At 29.9% G+C, this 21,902-nt stretch overlaps 6 protein-coding genes across 10 annotated transcripts in view; 5 read left to right on the top strand and 1 right to left on the bottom strand.

Moving 5' to 3' along the window:
• The first annotated feature begins 143 nt into the window (after window positions 1–143).
• Syt14 (Synaptotagmin 14) lies at window positions 144–4,464 on the top strand. The gene is made up of 6 exons (XM_035082380.1): window positions 144–542; window positions 1,002–1,190; window positions 1,265–1,402; window positions 1,488–1,543; window positions 1,618–2,118; window positions 2,195–4,464. Exons 1-6 carry the CDS (start codon window positions 509–511, stop codon window positions 2,759–2,761), a joined length of 1,485 nt encoding a protein of 494 aa, XP_034938271.1. The 5' UTR covers window positions 144–508; the 3' UTR covers window positions 2,762–4,464.
• Window positions 4,355–5,606, bottom strand: LOC118066401 (pre-mRNA-splicing factor ISY1 homolog). Its single transcript, XM_035082394.1, has 4 exons — window positions 5,472–5,606; window positions 5,375–5,397; window positions 4,910–5,228; window positions 4,355–4,825 (listed from the first exon to the last, which is right to left on the bottom strand). Exons 1-4 carry the CDS (start codon window positions 5,472–5,474, stop codon window positions 4,457–4,459), a joined length of 714 nt encoding a protein of 237 aa, XP_034938285.1. The 5' UTR covers window positions 5,475–5,606; the 3' UTR covers window positions 4,355–4,456.
• A 129-nt stretch (window positions 5,607–5,735) lies between these two features.
• LOC118066336 (uncharacterized) lies at window positions 5,736–10,296 on the top strand. Of its 5 annotated transcripts, none has more exons than XM_035082318.1 (12): window positions 5,736–5,956; window positions 6,668–6,849; window positions 6,931–7,321; window positions 7,548–7,702; window positions 7,772–7,890; window positions 7,970–8,112; window positions 8,174–8,283; window positions 8,358–8,487; window positions 8,556–8,796; window positions 8,867–9,046; window positions 9,130–9,324; window positions 9,811–10,296. In XM_035082318.1, exons 2-12 carry the CDS (start codon window positions 6,669–6,671, stop codon window positions 10,021–10,023), a joined length of 2,058 nt encoding a protein of 685 aa, XP_034938209.1. In that variant the 5' UTR covers window positions 5,736–5,956; window position 6,668; the 3' UTR covers window positions 10,024–10,296. The 5 variants fall into 5 exon arrangements, with proteins under 5 accessions (XP_034938209.1, XP_034938200.1, XP_034938218.1 ...); XM_035082309.1 differs by having other exon boundaries at window positions 5,736–5,977; XM_035082327.1 differs by having other exon boundaries at window positions 5,736–6,142; window positions 8,367–8,487.
• Window positions 10,297–12,367: 2,071 nt separating this feature from the next.
• Window positions 12,368–15,954, top strand: LOC118066272 (venom protease-like). The gene is made up of 6 exons (XM_035082196.1): window positions 12,368–12,517; window positions 13,546–13,621; window positions 14,321–14,653; window positions 14,729–15,031; window positions 15,121–15,374; window positions 15,449–15,954. Exons 2-6 carry the CDS (start codon window positions 13,549–13,551, stop codon window positions 15,626–15,628), a joined length of 1,143 nt encoding a protein of 380 aa, XP_034938087.1. The 5' UTR covers window positions 12,368–12,517; window positions 13,546–13,548; the 3' UTR covers window positions 15,629–15,954.
• A 350-nt stretch (window positions 15,955–16,304) lies between these two features.
• Window positions 16,305–18,762, top strand: Nurf-38 (Inorganic pyrophosphatase Nurf-38). The gene is made up of 8 exons (XM_035082206.1): window positions 16,305–16,515; window positions 17,085–17,320; window positions 17,406–17,492; window positions 17,570–17,633; window positions 17,716–17,778; window positions 17,958–18,171; window positions 18,249–18,358; window positions 18,422–18,762. Exons 1-8 carry the CDS (start codon window positions 16,320–16,322, stop codon window positions 18,451–18,453), a joined length of 1,002 nt encoding a protein of 333 aa, XP_034938097.1. The 5' UTR covers window positions 16,305–16,319; the 3' UTR covers window positions 18,454–18,762.
• Window positions 18,763–19,050: 288 nt separating this feature from the next.
• Cow (Proteoglycan Cow) overlaps window positions 19,051–21,902 on the top strand; it is a 57,395-nt gene continuing 54,543 nt past the window's right edge. The window contains exon 1 of the mRNA XM_035082171.1: window positions 19,051–19,625. Coding sequence (XP_034938062.1) covers window positions 19,518–19,625 — 108 coding nt within the window. The 5' untranslated portion in view covers window positions 19,051–19,517. The remainder of the gene's footprint in view (window positions 19,626–21,902) is intronic.

Here is a 21,902-nt window from a genome sequence, read left to right as displayed (position 1 = left end):
ATTCAGCATGATAAAAGAAATGAAGATAATCTCGAAAGTGCTTCATATTATATTAGTTTATTATAATTTCAAGAATATGAGTATATCAACATTGAAATACATGCAAGGGTTTGTTCATCACGTTATTAACTTTTTAATTAATTTAAAGCTTATGTATAATCATTGATAATATAAATGAAAGAACAGAATAAAAACAAATAGAAAAAAATATTTCATCATTAAATTAACCGGGGTATGTGAGGGAATTGCGGGCAAAGACTTGCGCCAAGACCACCCTTCAAGAAGAGTTGCGCAAGCGTATGTCATCGTTCAACCCTTGCTAACACGTCCTGGTGAGCAACAGAGTGCTGTATACCCCCGCCCACGTATTATTCGGCGTATAACCACGTTTGTAATCAAACAAACCAGACGAGTGTCGTCTTAGACATTAAATAATGTCTGCTTCATTTCATTGTGGCTATTTCCCAGCCATCAAGTAGTCTACCAAAATTATCAACACGGAAGAATAATGATTCTTACTGGATCAGACCATTTTCTAACGGGTAAGTCCACTTTGCTCGTCAATTATTGTATCGAATCTGTTGTCTGTAGATAGTTTTTCCATATTACTTTCAAGGTCTCATAGGGAAAATTGTATTTTATACTCTTGGAATATATTTTTATACGTTTTTTATCGTTGCTTAGGAAATGTTCAAGATTTAAAAAATATTTTATAGTCGATGAGGCGTAGAATTTTCTTTTAGTTGAGCTTTACACACACACATGTACACGTCAAGGATCTACGGAAGAATATATACGCAGTATAGAACGTTCTTCATTCATAGATGCAATCCCACCATTGACCTTATTCCACTTCGTTTAGTGTAACGATACTCCTCATCTTATTAAAACGCTTAAAAATAGAAAATATAAATGAAAAAAAGTTTTCAATTTTTTATCAACTTCATCTTTTTCTATATTTGATAAAGAATATATAAAATAAAATTTATGCATTATTTCAGGCTCTATAGGGGTGACTGCTTTCCTAGGAGCTATAGCCGCATTTGTCACTGTTCTTCTAGTCCTCTTTTTATATCTGGCAAAAAAATGGACATTTACACCTGTCTCACAAACAGCTCTGTTCGGTGGAATTTATGTACCACTTAATGATCCTAACAATTGTTCTACATCACCAGTTTCAAAAAATTTAGGTATAATTTCTCATAAATGTCATTTATATAAAAAAGTTTTATCTTTGAACTAACTCATTTTTCTTTATTTTTAGATAAAATATTCTCTTATTCAGATCCTGAAACAAGTTCTGATTCTGAAGAAGATGCTTTACGGCGATTACAAAACTCTCATTCTCGACACCACATTGACACACTCACTATTCAAGCTGAAGATGGACCAATGGTTGTTGGTATGATATGCATTTCAACTATCGTCTAAGTTTTATAGAAAATTATTGAGAGACAGATTTTCAAATGATATATTGTTATCTCTAGATACAGTTACGCCTTCTCATAACTGCAACGAAGAACACCTTTCCGATCAACAAGAGGTATTTAAAGACTAATAAAACTTTTTTAAATAAACAAGAACACATATCTAATAATATATTTTATTTTTCATCAGTGTATTGTCGAGGTTGGATCTTCTAACATTCTTTTGGAAACAAGAGAATCAGAAGAAGTAATTGAAGAAGTTTGTACTCCTTCTTCGAGTGAGACAGCACCACCACTAACAGGAATCATTGATGAACTGGGAAGTTTAGAAGTTGCATTTTTATATGATGCGCCAATGCGCGAAATGACTGTACAAGTTCTTCAAGGACTTAATTATCCTTCGGGAATAGGAGGAAGCCAAGTACGACTTGTGCTACTTCCATCAAAGAAGCAGAGACGTAAGACTCGTGTTCGTCAAGGTACATCACCACAGTATATGGAGAGTTTCTTGTTGCCTCGTGTCAACCCAGAAGATGTTAATGCTATGGGAGTGAGGCTACGAGTTTATTTGTTGGGAGGCAGAATGCGTCGAGAACGACTTTTGGGAGAAGCTCGTGTTTGTTTTGATCAAATAAATCTTCAACTTGAAACTACATTGTGTTTACCTCTTCAATCTCCACCTTCTTCACCGGTATAGTTGACATGCTATTAACGTACACTTCAATATATGAAACAAAGTAAATTATGATGAATTATTCATTTCACAGGTTCAGAAGTGGGGTACAACAACGAGTTTAACTCGAAGTGATTCGACAGGTTCTCAACAGTCAGTTCAGTCATACGCATCTCCAACGACACCACCCTATGGAAGTAGTATGAAGGGTGGTAGCATAGCTGAAATTTTAATCGGGCTTGCCTACAATGGAACTACCGGTCGATTGTCAGTGGAGATAATCAAAGGTTCGCATTTTCGAGGTGGTGGAGGCAATGATTCAAAACCACCGGATACATATGTGAAGCTTACACTCGTTGATAGCAACAGTCATGAAATGGGGCGATCTAAAACTGGATTGAGACGAGCACAACCAAATCCACTCTACAAAGAGACTTTTATATTTCAGGTAGCCCTATTTCAGCTTGGTGATGTTACGCTTTTTATCTCAGTTTATAATAGACGACGTTCAGCGATGGGTAAAAAAGGACGGGAAATGATTGGTTGGTTGTGTCTTGGATTAAATAGCTCTGGGCCGGAAGAGCTTCAACATTGGAATGATATGCGTGCTTCTAGACAACCAACTCAAGTACAGCGTTGGCACGCTCTTTTACGACCGTAATTTGGAAATGGAAAAGTTTTGTGGGAAAGTTTATTTAATTGAAATCTCGTATTGAGAGAATTGTTCAATTGAAGATATTCCGTTAATGAAATGACGGAGAATACTTCGAGAGTGGGACAGACGGTTCCTGATTAGTTTTGGAAGTGTAATTTTGAGACGTGGAAACATTTTTTTGAGAGATCAATAATCCTCATAACAATTTTTACTGCCCGATGGAACACCGAAGTCAATTTTCCATTGTTGTCATCCTTTTCATGAAGAATATTTGGTGACATTATTTGTATGTATTAATGAACGTACTTCGGTTATGGGCAGCTTCAACTTTTGATTGTTTCGTCACAAGACGAAGTCATTTTTTGTGAAACTGGTAAAAACAAAAGAATCTTGTTTACATGAACACATTGTCAACCGGTTTTAATTTACAACATGAATTTTATCTTTTTTTATTTTATCTTTTTTTTTCATGTATTAATCACCTGTGCCTGGGTCAACAATTGTCACTTATTCAGTTTTACTTTTCGTGCCTTTAATCTTTTAAACGCTTATTCATTGTAAATTTAATTCAGCACAATATCAGAAAATTCTTACTAAAAAAATTGTTCTAGATTAAACCATTGCCGATTAATCTAGATTTTCTCTGAAAGAGAAAAAAAAATAAACAAAAAAAAACATATTTTAAAACGTGCTAATTAAGTACGTTGCGATTTAGTATTTAACACTCAACGACGCACAATTCACATCCGCACCTCATAATGCAGATTGTGATTTTTAGTATTGATACTATTTGGCTACAGTTAGAATAATATTGATCTTGATGAATGACAGATATAGTAATGCTAAATTAAAATTAATATATTGAGTATAGTATGAAAATTTGACAAATAATGGTCAAAAAAATGAATGCTGTGAATTTTTCAGTAATTATAGATTTTGAATTTTTAAACCATTCAACATTATTTACTACAGTTTAATCTACATTCATATCGTTATTTCATTCACTTCTGAAAGAAGTACATAGTTGAAGAAAAAAAATCCAGAATCATTGCCTGATTAAAGTTTAAATAAGTTTTAATGAGAAAATAAATATTGCGACTAGAAATATTTGCCAAAAAAGTATAGATTATCTACATTTTTACAAAGAATTTCACGAAAATCGAATATACTTTCGATGTATTACTGCTAAGCATTTTTCGAATAATACTAGAATCTTTATGAGGTTCTCGTAAATAATGTTGTATTCAATATAAGAGTGATCTATTTGTAATTGATGGAATCACAATTTTTTCTACAGTTGGTTCGTATTTAATAAGAATTATAATAATAATGATAATCTATGTGATTGGATTTCAATTAATTTGTCAATCTGTCATTGCTAATAAAGAAAAGAAAGGGAACAAGAAGTTAAGAATCGTTCAATTTAAAACTTATAGATTGAAATTTAAGGAGTGTTGATAAAGATGTGATTGGATTTTTGTCCACGTTTTATCTAACGCACCCTTTTTCTCAATGATTAATTCATTGAAAATTAAACGTCTACTGCACAAACAAAAAATTACCTTGATCAATGTTATTACTTAATTAATCAATTACACTTGTCGCGTTTTATAAAAAGAAATGTATTCCGATATTACAAAATTAATACATTTATGATAGTTGTTACTTAATCACGTAAGCTAAAAATAAAAAAGATACTGATCAAAGTCCATATTTTTCCATTAATTCTTGTTTTTTCCTTGCTAACAATACAGCTTGAATTTCTTCCTGAGTTGGTATTGACTTCTGTGCCGTTTTCTCAATTTCCATTTCTATTTCAGGTTCATTATTTTCCTTAAAGACCCACGTGCTAATTGTTTCTTCTCTTTTCTTCTTCTCTTCTCTCAATTCTAAAGGTTCTAAAATTCCATCATCATCATCTCTGTACCCATAATAATCAGCATCAATATCTTTCATAAGTTCAGCTCGAGTTTTCTTTGGTGGCGGTGGTGGTTCTTGTTCGAATAATTCCCTTACTCCCGGTAATTCTTTTGCTGCTCCAAAATATTTGTAACCACGATTACCAGGTACCTAAACCATTCAAATTAATATTCATCAATTAATACATACTTTCTATCATTTTGACACAATAGTTTTTGATTAATTATTAATTACTTCTCTTCCTTCATGATCTAACATGCGAGGTCCAACTCGAGAATAATCTGGTCCACCGAGTTCTTTAATTTGTGCTTCCCAATGTCGTTTTTCTCTTAACAATTTATTAATCTCATCATTAAGATCACGTATTCTAAACTCTCCTAAACCCGCATTTTGTATTTGTGTGACTTTTTTCGCTATTTCTCGTACAATTTGTAATCTCCATTTTTCTGCTTTCCTCAAATCTCTACATTCTGATGCAAGATAAGGCCGTCGTTCCAATTCTTTTTTAAATCCATCATTACTCTGAGCTGCTCTCCAACGAGCCAGCGTTGTCCTGAATAAAAAAATGAATAAATACACTTAAATAATTGAACTTTAGGTACATCAAGTCTATAATGTTAATGAGAAAATAAAAATAAATTTCAAAAAAGATGTATAAAATTTATTTAGCTTAATAATAAATTATTTGGTTATACTTACATAGCCTTTTCAGCATTTCGAGCCTAAAAGAATAAAAACATTTTTCATTAATAAAGTCTTTAAATTTTAATAATGATCGATTAAAAAATTGACTTACCATGATTAGAAGTGATTTATATAAAGTGATATTTTGGATAAACAATTATTTGGTGTGTTTATAATTGTTTATTGTTATTGGATATAACCTCTCGAAAATGCCGTATTTTGACGTTTGTTATTTACCAATTCTGCATAGAAAAAAAAAACAAATTGAAGTTTCAGTATTTTTATCATAGATGGCGAATCAAGAAGATTCTCTTGCAGTTGGAAAAATTGCATCCTACCATATCAATAGAATGAGTATTTTCAAAATGGCTGTCAAGTTATGTGTTCATGAGTAGAGAGTTCGTGAATTTACTCTTTTGTAAAAAGAAGTTGTGCCTTCTTCAAGTGAACACGTTATTCTTAGCCTTGCGAAGTGAGCCGCAGGGGCTATCACCTTTCCTCATCTACAGAACTGTACAGAAGTACAAACTTGTAATGACGTTCTGTGGACCCTGCAGAACTTTATTGTTTCTACGGAAATGAAATTACGTCAGAGTGGTATCTTTTATACAATTTTTAGTTAGTATAATTTCTTAAATGTGTGAATCATGAGTTTTTATCGATGTGCTGTGGGGTTTTATTATATTAATAACGACGGTATCAATGTGAGAAAATTTATAGCACACAAAATGACGTGGTAAAAAAAGCAGGTTTAGACTATCAACTTTGAAAACTTTGTGAAAGGTACGTCCTTGTTTTAAAAAACAATCTTAAAGAATTTTTTTGATATTTAATGTGTGTGCTATCTCCATTGCTTTTTCGTCGGTATATTAGTCGGATAGTTTTTTAAAGAAGAAATCAAATTTGGAAACATGACCTTGATGATATTTGACACTCTATTACGCATATTGCATATCAAGTCAAAATGTTTAAACATTTTTCCCTTGTTGCATAAAGCTATATTTGTACATAAAGATGCATAAAATATAAGTTTCACTAGTTAGATCAATGGTCAATTAAGTTCAACCTCATTATTTCATGTGGTTCATTGTACGATAGAAGATTTACCTTGATTAAATCATCCTGCAGTTATCATAGTTTTATTAATAGAAAGCGAAAAAATAAGAATAAAACAGCCATCAATGCATAGTTGATTCAACTCCCATACAAATTTTACTATGATTAACGTCAATCTAATAGAAATATTAATGAAAGAATCATAGAATGACAATATTTTCGATTCTATAATATTTTTCTATTCTTATATAGTATGGCAGAGGGTCAAAATACTGAGGAAACTCTGCGAAGAGCAAAAACAGAAGATAGAAATGGACTTTTCAATGCTGACTCAGCTACAGGATCTGTAGACACTAATTCTACATCCTTAGCCGATATATTTGATACAGCTTTCTCTTCAGCAGCTGATCCTTCTCCCCAAAGGTGTCCTGCAGGTATGTATACTTTAGACACATATAGAATTTGAATTGAAAATGACTAAATGATGGTAACTTTTGACGATGGAAAATCTAAAGGTACGGAAATGGAGTATGAGCATTTGTTTGCTGAAAGTGATATTGAAGAAGCTGAATTACAAAGTCGTAGTGGATCAACTTTAAATCAACCTACACAATCTTCATCCGATCATCATTTTGTATATCCACCATCTTCTACTAGAAGAGCCGCTAATATTGAATATTGGCGACAACTTCATATAAATAACAATAGGTGCCGACCCAGGTCCTTTAGAATTCCGTCAACTCAGAGGATATATAGTGAAATAGAAAAACGTATAAGTGAACTTCGTCGGAGACAAATGTACTATAGAATAATGGAACGGGAGGTTAATAAAGTCGTTTATCAACAACAGAACAATATTCACACAGCTGGACCATCAAGACCCATGGATGCACCAGTTGATTACAGGTATCATTTACTTACGTATCATTTATTGTTGTGATAATTATAATGAAACAAAGACGCAATTCAACACTTATGTCAATGATTAATCGCTTTAGTAGAAGGATCTTCGATTGGCCTTGCAGCCAATTGTTGCTACTGTGATGTGATTTGTATTTTCAGCATAATCACGGCGCTTCGAAAAGATAAAACTGCATTAGACTTTAAACCCATATCTCTTGAATATTCCTAGCATAACCGGCTCTGCCAACCATATTACGGGCACGATTGATGACAACTCCAACCATGTGGCAAGACAAGTTTTAACCTATCGCAGATCACCATCCCAATCTGGAACAACTTCTGCTCAAAACTCTGATGGATCATCTCGACAACTACCACCATCACGTAAGTATCATTAATGATATTATATTTTTATCTACAAAAGAATGTAGCTATATCAACATCTTTTATTAGGTCACGATGATATCCCATCAGCACCAGATTTGCAATTAGATTGGTCTTCAAGTAGTGAAAGCGATGATGAAGATGAATCAATTGAAGTTTTAGGGATTTCAAATTCTAATAATAAATCGGTAGATCAGAAAAGATTTTATTTTTTAATAAAATAAATGAGAAATATATTCTAAAATCTTGAATTTTATTTTCATGCAGAATACAACTCAGAATAATGAGCAAAACGATCGTACGGTCACGCTTGTAGATTTAACAGCAGAATCTGATGAAGAAAACCATACTCTTCCTACGACAGCTAATACTTCTCCAACAGTATCAACTGCAGAAGACATTGCTTCTAGGTATTTTGTTATTATAAGTTACTCTATTTTTATAAGGTTTTTCATATTAATTATGTTATAGAAATAATTCGTATTGTATACATCGGCCATCTGACTATGTGCATATGTATCCAAATGGGAACTATCGTCGAGTCGGTGGATACCTAGATCACCATAGGCCTCCTTATCAAGGTATTCATTTATTTTTCTTTCTTCTTGAATTTTTTCAAGTAACCAATTTCAAATGTATACTCATTGTTTATAAGATGCATCAGGAACAACTGGCTTATCGAGCCCGAGAATGCATCCAGTTTACCAAAGAATGTGGCTACTTCAACAACGTATTCAGGAAATACACCGTCGTAGACTTTATCAGCGAAGATCGGTAGTGCATACGTAAGTATCTATGATTATAATACAAAGGTGCTATAAAATTTAAGTACTTATTTTTTTTATTATTCCAGGTGTACTCCACCGAATGCCCATATGTACCAATCAGGACGGTTCGTACCAAATGAAAACTCGAATCCCGGTAGTATTTCTAGAATTTGTTGTGCAGGAAGTGAAAATGTAAATCATCTCGACAATCATCCTGAATATCCTATTTTACCACCTCCACAACAACCAACAGTGTATAGTCATCCAGAAGCTAGTGGACCTGAATCTTTAGTTACGAATCCCATTTATCCACCGCCTCCGATAATGGTAATTTGAAATTTTTTCTCTATATATAGATAAAATTGTCATTAGCTAATTTAATAATTTTTTTTTACAGATGAATACAATGCCTCCTCATTCAGAATTAGAAGCTCCTGCACCAGATACCATTCATCCAGTCATTCAGCCAGTGCATCAACATTTTCATCATCATATGTATCACTGGCAGCCATATCTAGGAAGACCACACATGGTTCGTAACCATAATATACCACATGTTCACATTCTTCAGTCATATGTAACTATTTTTACACTACTTAACAATTTATTATTTCACCTCAACTATTTGGTGATTTCTTCTTTACATTCCAATTTTTTTAGCCAAATGTATCTCGTGAAAGGGTAAGAGACATCAGAATACCAATATCAGATTTTGTTCAACATGCAAGAAGACAAATGTCAACAAATTTGGAAAATTTTATGCGCATCGTTGACTTACGACGAATGTCTCATATTAGTTGTGGCGCCACACAAGAATCCATAGAAAGTCATACATTCCCTCACAAATATAAGCGCGTAAGTAAACAATATTTACCTTTAAAGCAATATTATGAAATAATCTGTGTAAAATAACATTCAAAATATACTACTTTATACGGTTATTACTATTTACTTATAGTTTTAATATTCTCAAAATTAAAACAGAAGACATTCATGTTTTACATATTTGAAGTTTATAAATATGTTTAAAAATTTTATTAAAATTTACGAAGTTCTTTTTGATTTATAAAAGTGGAGCATTCTTAAATTTACATCACAAAAGATATAAGTGTATAATTTTCTATCACTAATATTAAACAGCTTATTTCAAATTTTAACTAAATTCAAAAACTTGTGATACGAGCTTATGCCAAAATTTAAATTTTAAAATTTAACTAAGTATTCGATACATTTTTCATGTATTTCGGGTCATAACATTTTATATATTCTCTTATTTTTACAAAATGGTCATTAATATTTTTAATCAATCAATTGATTTTTTTCGTATATTTCTTAATACAGGTAAAAAAGGTTGAAAATGGAGAAGATGCCATTGAAAAATGTACAATATGTTTGTCGGAGTTCGAAGACTTGGAAAGTGTCCGAAGACTACCGTGCATGCATTTATTCCATATAGACTGTGTGGATCAATGGCTGTGTACTAATAAACGATGTCCTATCTGTCGAGTGGATATAGAAACTTTTCTTCACAAAGAACTAACTGCTGCTACATAGTCTAAGGTCGGTCATGTTCACTTATAATTTTTACAATTGTCTATACATTATTTTTATTGTTTACTTACGTTAATATTATAAGGGCCTTATATTGTCATATATTGCGAATTAGCGAAAATTTGTATGAATAATTAATGCGATTTTATATTGTAAATTATTGAAATTTTACAAAACATTTAGTCAGCAATTTTTTAATGATTAATCGTGTACATGGTCAAATATGTACTCAATGAACAGTGTATATATTTATTTAACCAAAGTCTAAATTCAAGATAATAAATGAATTAATTTGATAGAATAACAATTCTTTTCGAAATATATTTATATATGTAATGAATGTATTTGAATCAACTGTGTGGTTAAAAAATTAGAATAATGAATCGAAATATAGAAACTATCAATAATTACAGAGTAAATAGAGGAGAAAAGAATGTTCGATCAACTGTTTCATTTTATTATCTTATCTATTTATTAGACTCATTTAAATCGACCTGATTCACGACACTTATTCGGCACATCATTTTTTCGATTTCACTGATGGTGCTGTAATAATATTCTGTAGTGAAAAAACTATAGAAATTCTATGGAATGAACATAAAAATACTTGAGATATCCTGTTGTAATAATTATCAAATAGATTAGAGAATCTATTTTTCCTTTTCAATTTTTGTAAATATAACATTATTGATGACACTAATGTTAACTTAAATATAGAAAATGAAAAAAGATCTATGTAATTTCCTGATTGATAAAAGAATGATAAGAAATTGAAATAAATTTTTTACTGACATTAAAAAATTTTATTACAATCAAATTATCATTATTATATAGAATAATAATAATATTTAAATTTCGTATTATTCAAAAGTTAGATTTTTGAAAATTTATTGCGAAATATTTTTATTGAATAAGAAATAATTTATCTTTTATTTTTGAATCTAAATGTATTAACGTTAAAATTTATCTTATTCATGTATCGACCGATTGATCTTATTTTAGTAATTATTGTTCATTTAAATTTGTTATTGATACTTTTTGTAATGTTTATAACATAAAAAAGCCAAAATGTGATTTTTTATCGATTCCTATTTTTTCTAACGTGTTTAGTAAATAATTTAGTAAGAGACAAAAATTTTAGGTATGTATAATAAATTGAAAAGCTGAACTAAAAAAATTCACTTATCATTTTACTGCCAAATAGACTTTACTTATTTGTAATATTTTCAAAATTCGACGAAAATTCATTATTGATTTTCAGTCATGTAATCTAAATGTTGTTAACAAAATGTGACTTCCAAAATACACTATTCGCTTATGAATAATTTTCTATTCTTTTGAAATATTTTTAAGATATAACAAAGAATTTTGTATACTGTAATATTGTATTATTATTAAGAATATTTAATCATAACAATAGGCGATGAAATGAGGTGCTGCATTTCTTGTTATGTGTATTAAGTGTGTAGATAATATAATATAATTATACACTTTCAGTACATTTATCACTTATTCGTTAAGTAAATAAATCAAATAAAGATTGTAACAATTTATCAATTTTGTAAGTTTGAATGATTTGAAAAATTGTCTGATGTAAATATCAAACCAATTGAACTTATTGTTACTTGCAAAGGTTTATCTATAATAATCCATCAACAATTTAAAGAAAAAAAAAAAATACACAATCATTTAAAATTATATAACTTCTTTGTGATTATTTTTCAATTTATTATCCATTAAAATCAGTTACATTTAGATATATTTTTGTTCAAGATCATCCTAATTTCAAACATCATGCCAATTATACTCTATTTTTTCCTGACTCTGATTAATAGTAATGGGTGAATTAATTCATCCGGTATTTTGTATTTTATCATATCGGATCTAAATCAAGATCTTGTCTGAAAAATTACATTAGTGACACATTTAATTTTTTTTTTGCGTGTTGTCACCTTCCAGCATTATTTAAATCGATGGAATTACCCACTTGCTCATTTCACTGAAGCCTACTCAATTCCAGCACGGTATCCATTAAATATGAAATGAAGTCAACATAAACAACAAAAAGGATTTTTTTTATAGAATCTGTAATTAAATGTACGATGATTCATTTCTTCAACCCAAGTACGCAATAATATTCATATTTCTCTAACGATTTGTATTCACCAATTATTTTTTGAATTCTATCATAGTATTTTTTTATGAGTTTAAAGTAATTTTCAACCTTGAAAATTATAACTTTTAAGTAATTTACAAATTATTTTTACAAGTCCACTCAAAATTATACGTCATCGTGGAAGCATAATTTAAAGAGTAGAAGTCTGATCTCCGTTCGGTGAGGAATCACTGGTGGATATAAAGAGAATGTCAGCGTGAACTTCACCAGTCTTCTGCCGACGTAGTCTTCTTGAAGCTGCGTGTCAAACAGCTAGTTCGATCATTTTTAATTCATTCCTATTTTCTCCTTCTCATCTAGAGATTCTACAACTTTACAAAGGTATTATTCATAATTATCGTATAATTGTGTGGAATCTAGTCAATATGAAATAAAAATAATTGATTTGAAGTGTAGTGCTTGCATATTGCAAATGTCTTAATACTATGAAAAGAAAATTGATTAGAAACTTTTTATTTTTTACGTAGATTTTTCATTTTAATATAACACTATTTTTTATAATGTTTTTTTTATTTTATACACATGTTTTCGATTTTATAATATGATTATTTTCAAAATTGTTCTTTCTTTAATTTTTCTTTTACTTTTTTCTGATAATAACTATTTTTTATAAGTGTACATTCGTGATTAATAAACAATTGAATTGGTTGGTACACGTGGTAAAATATAATAAAATAAAAAAAATAATAACTGTTTATTTTTATTTTAAAACAGTTAAATAGAAACTCGAATTATTTTTTATTCATATAAAAAGTAATCAAGTAAAATATAAAAATTAAACCTAATGGAATTTTTGATGCTCCAACCTGACAATCAAAATCAAAAGTCATCAAGGATAATTGTGATATAATTTTCAGGTTTTTAATATATTGTAGAGAGGCAAAAAATTTCTCATATAGCCTTGAACCCACTCTTTTTGAATGTTACGTACATCTTTTTCCGGTTTTGAGAAAGTAACAGGTACTAGGGGATTTCCAAATTATAATTATGGGGTAGTATAATAATTTCTGTCAACTTAAAGCAGTCAAGCGTACGCATGATAATTATTTGAACCAACATTGGATTTATCAATTCAACTAATTTATATAACACGCATTTACATAAACCGGTCAATTAAAATAGTAAACAATTCGTAGATAACTGACCTTCAAATACAATAACTTGTTTAGTAAAAAATTGACGTGAAAAGAAAACCTCTTGGGAATACTTTATACATATTCTGCTTTTCAAGTACCTTTAATTTTTTTCTAACATTTATGTAAGAATAACATTATTTATACTTTAGTTATTAGTTCTCTTTATGATTGATGACTTTTTTATTATTCAACTAATTCTTTTAATTGTTGTAGATTATGTGCCAGCGATCGATGAGCTCCATCTTCCTAGTTCTGACGTTATTTATCATCTCGTCAGCCAAATCTCAGGGTCAGTACGTCTTCAGAATGATACAGAATCCTTTATCTTAATCAAACATTAAACTAACGAGGTCAAGGTTCAGGTCTTTTTGGCCGCGAAAGGCATGTGGTCAATCTCCGTATGTGTTTATACATACGAATTAAGCAAAGACAAGGACATTCGATATTGGATGTTGAAATTTAATACTTCTCTGAATCGTTAATTCATTAGAGTAGAGAATTCTTTGAAAAGTTATTTACGTGTTAGAATATTTTTTCGTTTGACATAGATGATCTTTAACTAGTAGCAATTTGCAAAGAATTCTCAGATGAAAATATTTATTCTTCAACATCTAATAGAATAGAAATGTCACCAGAATAAGATTTAATTATTTATGAGTCATTGGCAGGAAAACTTTGTAAAAAATCATTGACATATTTATTTGTACATAAAATATTTTATACTGTTGACAGTTATTAGAAGATCAAGCGAAACATCTAGATTACTATTGCATAATAACTCAATAAAACTATTGATCATTTATTTATCGACGTAGAACTAATTTATTGATAGCAAATTTTGCGCAATTTTTGATTTTTTTTTTAATTACAGAAATTCTCATGACTATGATACAATTTCTCAAGAATTGATATCATCATTAATTGAAAAGTAGTATAAATAAGCAGCAAACAATCACAGAAAATACTAAATACTTCTATATTTTTACAGAATATGATTGTCGAACTCCTACAGGAGAGTTGGGAGTATGTTTGAATATTAGACAATGTCAACCCCTTATAACATTACTTCGTATTCATGGTACTGCAGTTGGTGATTTTCTACGAAGCTCTGTATGTGGTTTTGAAGGTCTAGATCCAAAAGTATGTTGCCGAATGAGCAATGATGATCGAACTCCACTTTCCACCACAACACCAGCACCAACTCCACCACCGAAAGATATATCACCAAATTCTAAATTTGGACCACTTTTTGCTCCTGATTGTGGTATAGTCGACAATGGTACTTACACAAGAGTTGTTGGTGGAAATCCTGCATCATTAGGTGATCTTTTATTTTTGTTAGTTATTAGTTTCATACATAAACTATTTTTTTTATTAAAATTTTATTTTATTACAGGAAACTGGCCTTGGATGGCTGCACTTGGATATCTCAATCAAAAAACCAATCGAGTTGGATGGCTATGTGGTGGTAGTTTAGTTTCTTCGCGTCATGTTGTAACTGCTGCACATTGTATCTATGAGCGTAACGATCTCTATATTGTTCGACTTGGTGATCTTGATCTTAATGATTCTGTTAACGATGGAGCATCACCAATAGATATACCGATTGACCGGTCTATAATACATCCAGAGTATAGCCCTAAACACTATACCAATGATATCGGTATTCTGAGACTCGAACAAGACGTTCAGTTTTCATGTAAGAGGACAATATTTTTAATTTTATTTCAATTAATATTTATAATGGATGTAAGAGAATCGATGAAGTAATTGATAATTTTGTCACAGATCTTATAAAACCTATATGCATACCATATCCTGATGAAATAGCCAACAAGGATTTGCTCTGGCATACCCCATTTATTGCTGGTTGGGGTTCTGTTTATTTCCGAGGTCCAAGTGCAACGCACTTGCAACAGTTACAAGTACCAATTATCGATTTAAAGAAATGTCAAGATGTTTTCAAACGATTTAAAAATACTATTATCGATAATCGTGTATTATGTGCTGGTTACAATGATGGAGCCAAAGATGCTTGTCAGGTAAAATTATTTTTTGTTTTATTGTTTGTAATATTTCTATATCTTATTTTGTAATTTTTTTTTTGGGATTTTAGGGAGATAGTGGTGGTCCTTTGATGTACACGTGGGCTAACAAAAATAGTGCATATAAAAGAAAAGCATTTTACCTTATTGGTATTATTTCATATGGTTGGCGTTGTGCTGAACCTGGAATTCCTGGAGTTTACACAAAAACTGCTGCATTCCTAGATTTTATTCGAAATAATTTAAATTAATCAGAATTCTGAACTCTTTCATCTATTTAAAAACATACTGTTTTCAGTACTTTTTTTAATCTGACACTATCAATAACAAAAAACATATTTTAGTTGTTGAATTTTCGTATTTATATTACAAAGGTATTTTTTTTTTCACAATTCAGTGTTATTAATCAAAATAATCTACATGACTATTATAGGATAAATAAGTATTGCAGCGATTAAAAAATTTATTTACCAAGAAGCTACCTGATATAGAAGAGATTAGATTTAAACAAATTTTATATAATTTGTATCTTTGATAATATTTTTTAATTCAGAAAATTTTACATTCTAAACCAATATTTATTTTTAGTTGTAAGTTTTTTTTTATTAAACCCTGTACAAAGATATTACAATACTCATTTTCGAAGAATCCATTTATTTTGAAATATGTATGATTATCATATAATATTAATGCTTATGAATTATTAAAGACAATGAATCTATTTAATACATTTTTTATACACAACTTTTTTAAAAAAGTATGTTTATTCATATGTATATAATTAGCTCAATGAATGAGTAGAGTAACCAATATGTAGTCAGACTATTAATATAACTGTAAACTAAAAGACAATTAATTTTTTATTATCACGTCATTACTGATAGATTATTACCTGATTTTAAATTTCTTATCTAGTGTTATCTATCCCCGTCAGATGTCACAATGGCAGCCGTAACGAGTTTACACGTGTTTCGTAGCTTCAGTTTAAACAGATTTGTCTTTCCATTTCGATTAGTAACAAAAAGACGTTTGAATAGCTCTAGACAGTTATTACAAATTAAAAAACCAAAATTAACAATGTCTTATTCAACGGTAGAGCGTGGTGCACCAAACACTACAGATTTCCGAATATACTTTAGTAAGTATAACAATTGGATCTTGATATAACCTAACGCTTTACCGACCAACAACATTATTTTTTTTTTTTACTTAAAAGGTCAAGAGTAATGATATCTTAATGCTCATTATTTTTTGCCGTAATATCCGCAATTGACTTTTCATGCGATAATAAGCACAATTATTTGTTTCTTTCATCGTCATATCATGAACTCACAACCTAGTAAACTAGTAATGATTTTATTTTGCAAGTTATATTTTTTTTATGAAATAAATCCGGAATGACATTTTCTTATGAATATTCTTGGGTTTACCTTTGACATTTATTGTATAAAATTTCTGAATCAAGTCAACTAGTGAAAGTTGAAAATATTAGAAATGTTACAATTGAAAATAAATACACAAGTAATTATCAGAGAAGTAACTGTATTTTTCCAATTAATTTAATTATATTGATGATGATGATGATTTCAAAATGTCTTTTGGAATTTTTAAATAGAAAAATTACTCCAGAAATAATTCAATGTCCTTGAATGTTCAATTGCTGTAATGATAGATAGCACAAAGAATAATTAATTATTTCTATTTCAGGAAATGACGAAAGTCCTATCTCACCCATGCACGATATACCTCTCTATGCTGACGAAGGTAACAAAATCTTTCACATGATTGTTGAGATTCCACGATGGACAAATGCAAAAATGGAAATTAATTTGAAAGAACAATTAAATCCAATTAAGCAAGATGTCAAAAAAGGGAAGCTTCGATTTGTACCTAATTGTTTCCCTCATCATGGATATATTTGGAATTACGGTGCAATTCCTCAGGTAAAAATAATATTGTTATTATTAGTACTATTCTATGAAAAAAATAAACATCTAAGAGCGATAAAAATAATAAAATTTCTTTCAGACTTGGGAAAATCCGGAAGTACTTGACGAAGCTACCGGTTTCAAAGGAGATAATGATCCCATTGATGTTCTTGAAATTGGTTACCGGGTAATTAGTATAATAAATGATATCATTCACTCTAAAAAATTTCTATTACTACTTGATGTTTCATATTTATTCTTTAGGTAGCAAAGAGAGGAGAAGTTTTGAAAGTTAAAGTTCTTGGTACTGTAGCTCTAATTGATGAAGGTAAGATTTACTTTTTCACGGTTTATTAATACCATTTAATTAAATTGACCTTATGTTTTACTCTAACTATTTTTTTGTGTAGGTGAAACTGATTGGAAAATTATAGTTATCAATGTTGATGATCCGTTAGCAGAGCAGATGAATGGTAATCTAAATAATTTATTATAAAAGTCTAAATTATTCAGAATTTCATTCCCTCATCTATTAGTCATACTGTTATTGTCATTTTATAAGATGATTGCATAGTATTAGATGACGTGTAATAATCTTTCAAGCAGCTTACAATTTTCGCATGAAATATTACATGAGTATATTTAATTTTAGATATCGGAGATGTGGAAAAACACTATCCTGGTTTATTGAAGGCAACAATTGAGTGGTTTAAAATTTATAAAATTCCTGATGGAAAACCAGAAAATCAATTTGCTTTTAATGGTGAAGCAAAACCTCGTGATTTTGCTTTACACATTATAGAAGAAGTTCACGAGCACTGGAAAAATCTTATCAAACGTGAGACTGAAACTTCTGGAATTTCATGGTAGTTATAATATGATTATTTACATATAAATTACTTGAAGAAAATCTCATTAAAGGTAGACATGTATGTAATTTTAGTATGAATTTAACTGTGGATGGGAGCCCATTTAAAATTGATGCAAGTGCAGCTGAAGATATTTTAAATCAAGCCCCTGAACCTGCTGAGCCTGAACAACCAGAGCCAACTGGTAAGTTGTAATAGAGTAAAACCTATTATTTGATTAACTGAATTCTCATGTGTATTATTGCAGTTGATAAATGGCATTACGTGCATCTTAAGTGAAGATGCAAACATTAAAACACGAAGGACAAGGTGATAAGATCGGAAATAAATTAACTGTAACGCAATGCAGGTTTTTTCTTCTGTATGTACTGATTATCTATCTTGCGCATAACAAATTCCATGATATTGTTAATTAAGTTCTATTGTAATTACATTGAGAACAATCATTTATTGCACAGCAAAAAGAAGGTACATTAGATGTAACAATTGCATTTCAATTTAAACACTAACTGCTTTATAAAACAAATTTGTATCGTGGAAAGTACAAGATTAATGAAAATAAAAAATAGTGAGAATTGAGGTAATTAATATTCAACAGATTATTTTAATGAATGGTATTATTTTTTGGTATGATTAGATGAATCTAAAAGAAGAGATTAAAGTCTGAAAGAAGTGAAATGTTATGAAGAAGGAAAAGAAAAGCTAGACATCGAGACTAAATATCGACTTCATCGCGGATGACGCCGCGCTCGCGCGATCCATGCCGAGGAAATGGCGTAGGGTGGAGTGAGTATCGTCCCTATGTATACACCACTACTCTCATCATTTCCTTATCTGCTACACACTCGATCGCTTGATTCTCTCTCTATCTCCCTTACTGTCTTGCTCATACCTGCCCCGGAATTCAACCAATGGCGTCAAGTGTGTATCTGTGCGTTGGCGGTGTAACCGTACCCTTCTCTTCGCGCACAGTCATAATCCTCTCGACTCCTGGAGAGTAGCACGACACAATTGGGGTCGCTGGCTTTCACATAACGCGTTTTACTACATCGTGCGTGTAGCTCTCGTCGCGTGTGTACCAACAACAAAACTAATATTTGTCGTTATTGTCTTATAGTTAAATTTTAAATTATTTATTTATTTCGTACAATTAATCATAGCAAAGATTTTTTTAATTACAATATATTTGTGTTATTAATTTAATCACTTTTTCGGGATTTTTATCCCAATTATTTTGACATTTTCTTTATCAAGTGATATTATTTATTATCGTTTTTACGTTTAGTTTAATTTGCGGATAACACACAAAAATAACCATACTCGTGGGAGTGAAAAAAGGAAATATGAGGCGGCTTCAGTGTAAGGTGTTCCTGCTCATAGCAATTTTTGCTGTGATTGCAACAACTGATGGCAAGCGTAAATTTGATGGCGATTTTGAGTTTGCTGAAGAGGTGAGTTTATTTATGTTTTTTTTTTAATTACAAGTTAATTTGATAATGCGTGTCTAAATAAATATCGTAAAATATTTATTATGCTCTTTCAATAATATTGAAGCATGTATCTATGAATTTTTTTTCATTCAATATCATTTAATTTATTCATACATTTTTTGTTATGTCAAGATAGATGAATAAATTTACATTCAAAATAAATATAAATTTTCATAAAAATAGCTTCGTTTGAAGTGTGAATAAAAAATAATGAACAATTCAAGGAAATTAGCTGCCTTTGAAATAAATCAAAGCTACAGCATGGATATTGTATAATTCTTGTTATTGAAAGAACATAGAACGTGCAAATGAGATAGGTATTCTACTTTGGGTCTTTTTTTTATCATTATATCTACAATTAAAACTCATTTCATCCGTTCATTTTTTTACTTTCGACTTCGCTAATATTCTCAACGGCTGAAAACAGAAAAAAAAAACTTAAAAACTTTTAGTCAGCGATTGGGATACGTTAAAGTTACTTCGTTAATTTCTTACCGAGACTTTTCTGTTGAAAAGATTTTACAGACAAAAGTTTTATACGTACTTGATAATGATATTATTTTAATTATATATACTTCTATATCTTAAAAACAATTCTGTACATATTAAATTAATATATTTCTTTCTAGTACAAATAGTCATTGTTATTAAGATAAATATTTTTTACATCATTTAAATATGAGGTATCTTCATAAATGTACAATGAAGATGTACGATGGAAAATATGTCTTCACATTTCTTATTTCATACAATGTTCTCTGCGGTCTCATGAATTTGAGGACTAATATAAAATAAATAAAAAGGTGCAGCAACATGCGTCGACATTCTTGCGCTTCCCAACATTCAAAAACCTGTTCTCAATGGCGATATAGTATAGGTTGTTTGAACAAAGATGCCAAAATTATAGGGCCAAGATTGAATTACACTTTGAAACTTAAATCAACTTGTTAATTAATAATTTTACATTATTTCTCATCAAGTTTATTTTGAACATAAAATCAATATTAATGCAAAAATATCATTTTACTAAATTTTCCTTTTAAAATAAATTTCTATACATCTACAACTTTATTGTGGTCTATATATTCTTTTGTTACAATCTCTAGAACAAATTCGACAAGTACGGAAGTACTAAGAACAAAAGTTTTATTCGAAGTAAACACATTTATCTGATTGCCTGAAACAAGTGAATGTAGTTTTAATTAATTACACTTATAATTAATTATTTAAATTAATGATAATATTACATTAATCATTTATTTAAAATTTATCATGAATTTAATTTATTTATCGGTGCTTGAAACAGTTTATAATTGAGCCAGTATTATTTAGAATTGATAAATTTAATTAATTGATAAAAACTATTATTGAAGATTCTAAGTGAATATAAAATACCAGTCAAGTTTAATTACAAAAATTGGATTTTCATTAATTAGTTGATTAGTCTCATCCTATAAATATATTAGCCTCTTAAAAATAGTATACAATTTAATCTTAGATATAATTTTTAATCTCTGAAGAAATTCAATAATCGAGTTAATTGATTGACACTAATGAATATCGGTTAAATATAATAAACCTGAATAACAATGGCATTTAGATAAATGGATTTTCGAAAATTTTAAGCAATGCCATTACTCTAAAACTCAAGTTATATTACGGTATATTCATATGTAAATTAGTTGATCTCAATACCATTGGAGTAATTGGATTTATTATGACATTTTTTAAAATACTAATCGATAATTTAGCAGCAGTATGAGAGTTTTGAGATGACGAAGGTAAAAACAATATGCAATAACCATTAATGGTAATTTGATAAATCTTGTCAGTTGCATAAATATAAATAAACTGCACAATTATTAATAAGAATGACATACACATAAAAAAAAAGTGAGAAATCTAAAAATAAATATATCACCAAGGCATTTTACATTTTTATTTTTACAATGAATAATCGAGGATACTGCTATGTTGAAGAAATATAGTGATCCGCTACATTCCACGCCCATGCACGTCACGCAATGTGTTACGTGTTTGCACTTAAACTGCTGAAGGGTGTCTATCATTTGATATATTTTTGATAGAAATTAAATTACATGAGAATCATAAGATATCAAATGGTGTATGATGTCTTGAATGAAAATTTATCTCTGGACTTCTTCTGGTTAGCTCAATATCAAAGCTTTGTAGTGGATAGAAAGACGAGTATTTCAACATTGTTATGTGCGCATATTA

The sequence above is a fragment of the Chelonus insularis genome, unplaced genomic scaffold (genome assembly GCF_013357705.1).
Source record: "Chelonus insularis isolate UGA/USDA-ARS -01 unplaced genomic scaffold, ASM1335770v1 contig_121_pilon, whole genome shotgun sequence".
Classification (NCBI taxonomy): Eukaryota; Metazoa; Arthropoda; class Insecta; order Hymenoptera; family Braconidae; genus Chelonus; species Chelonus insularis.
The sequence above is the reverse complement of the archived record's forward strand: the minus strand, read 5'-3'. Positions and strand labels throughout refer to the sequence as shown.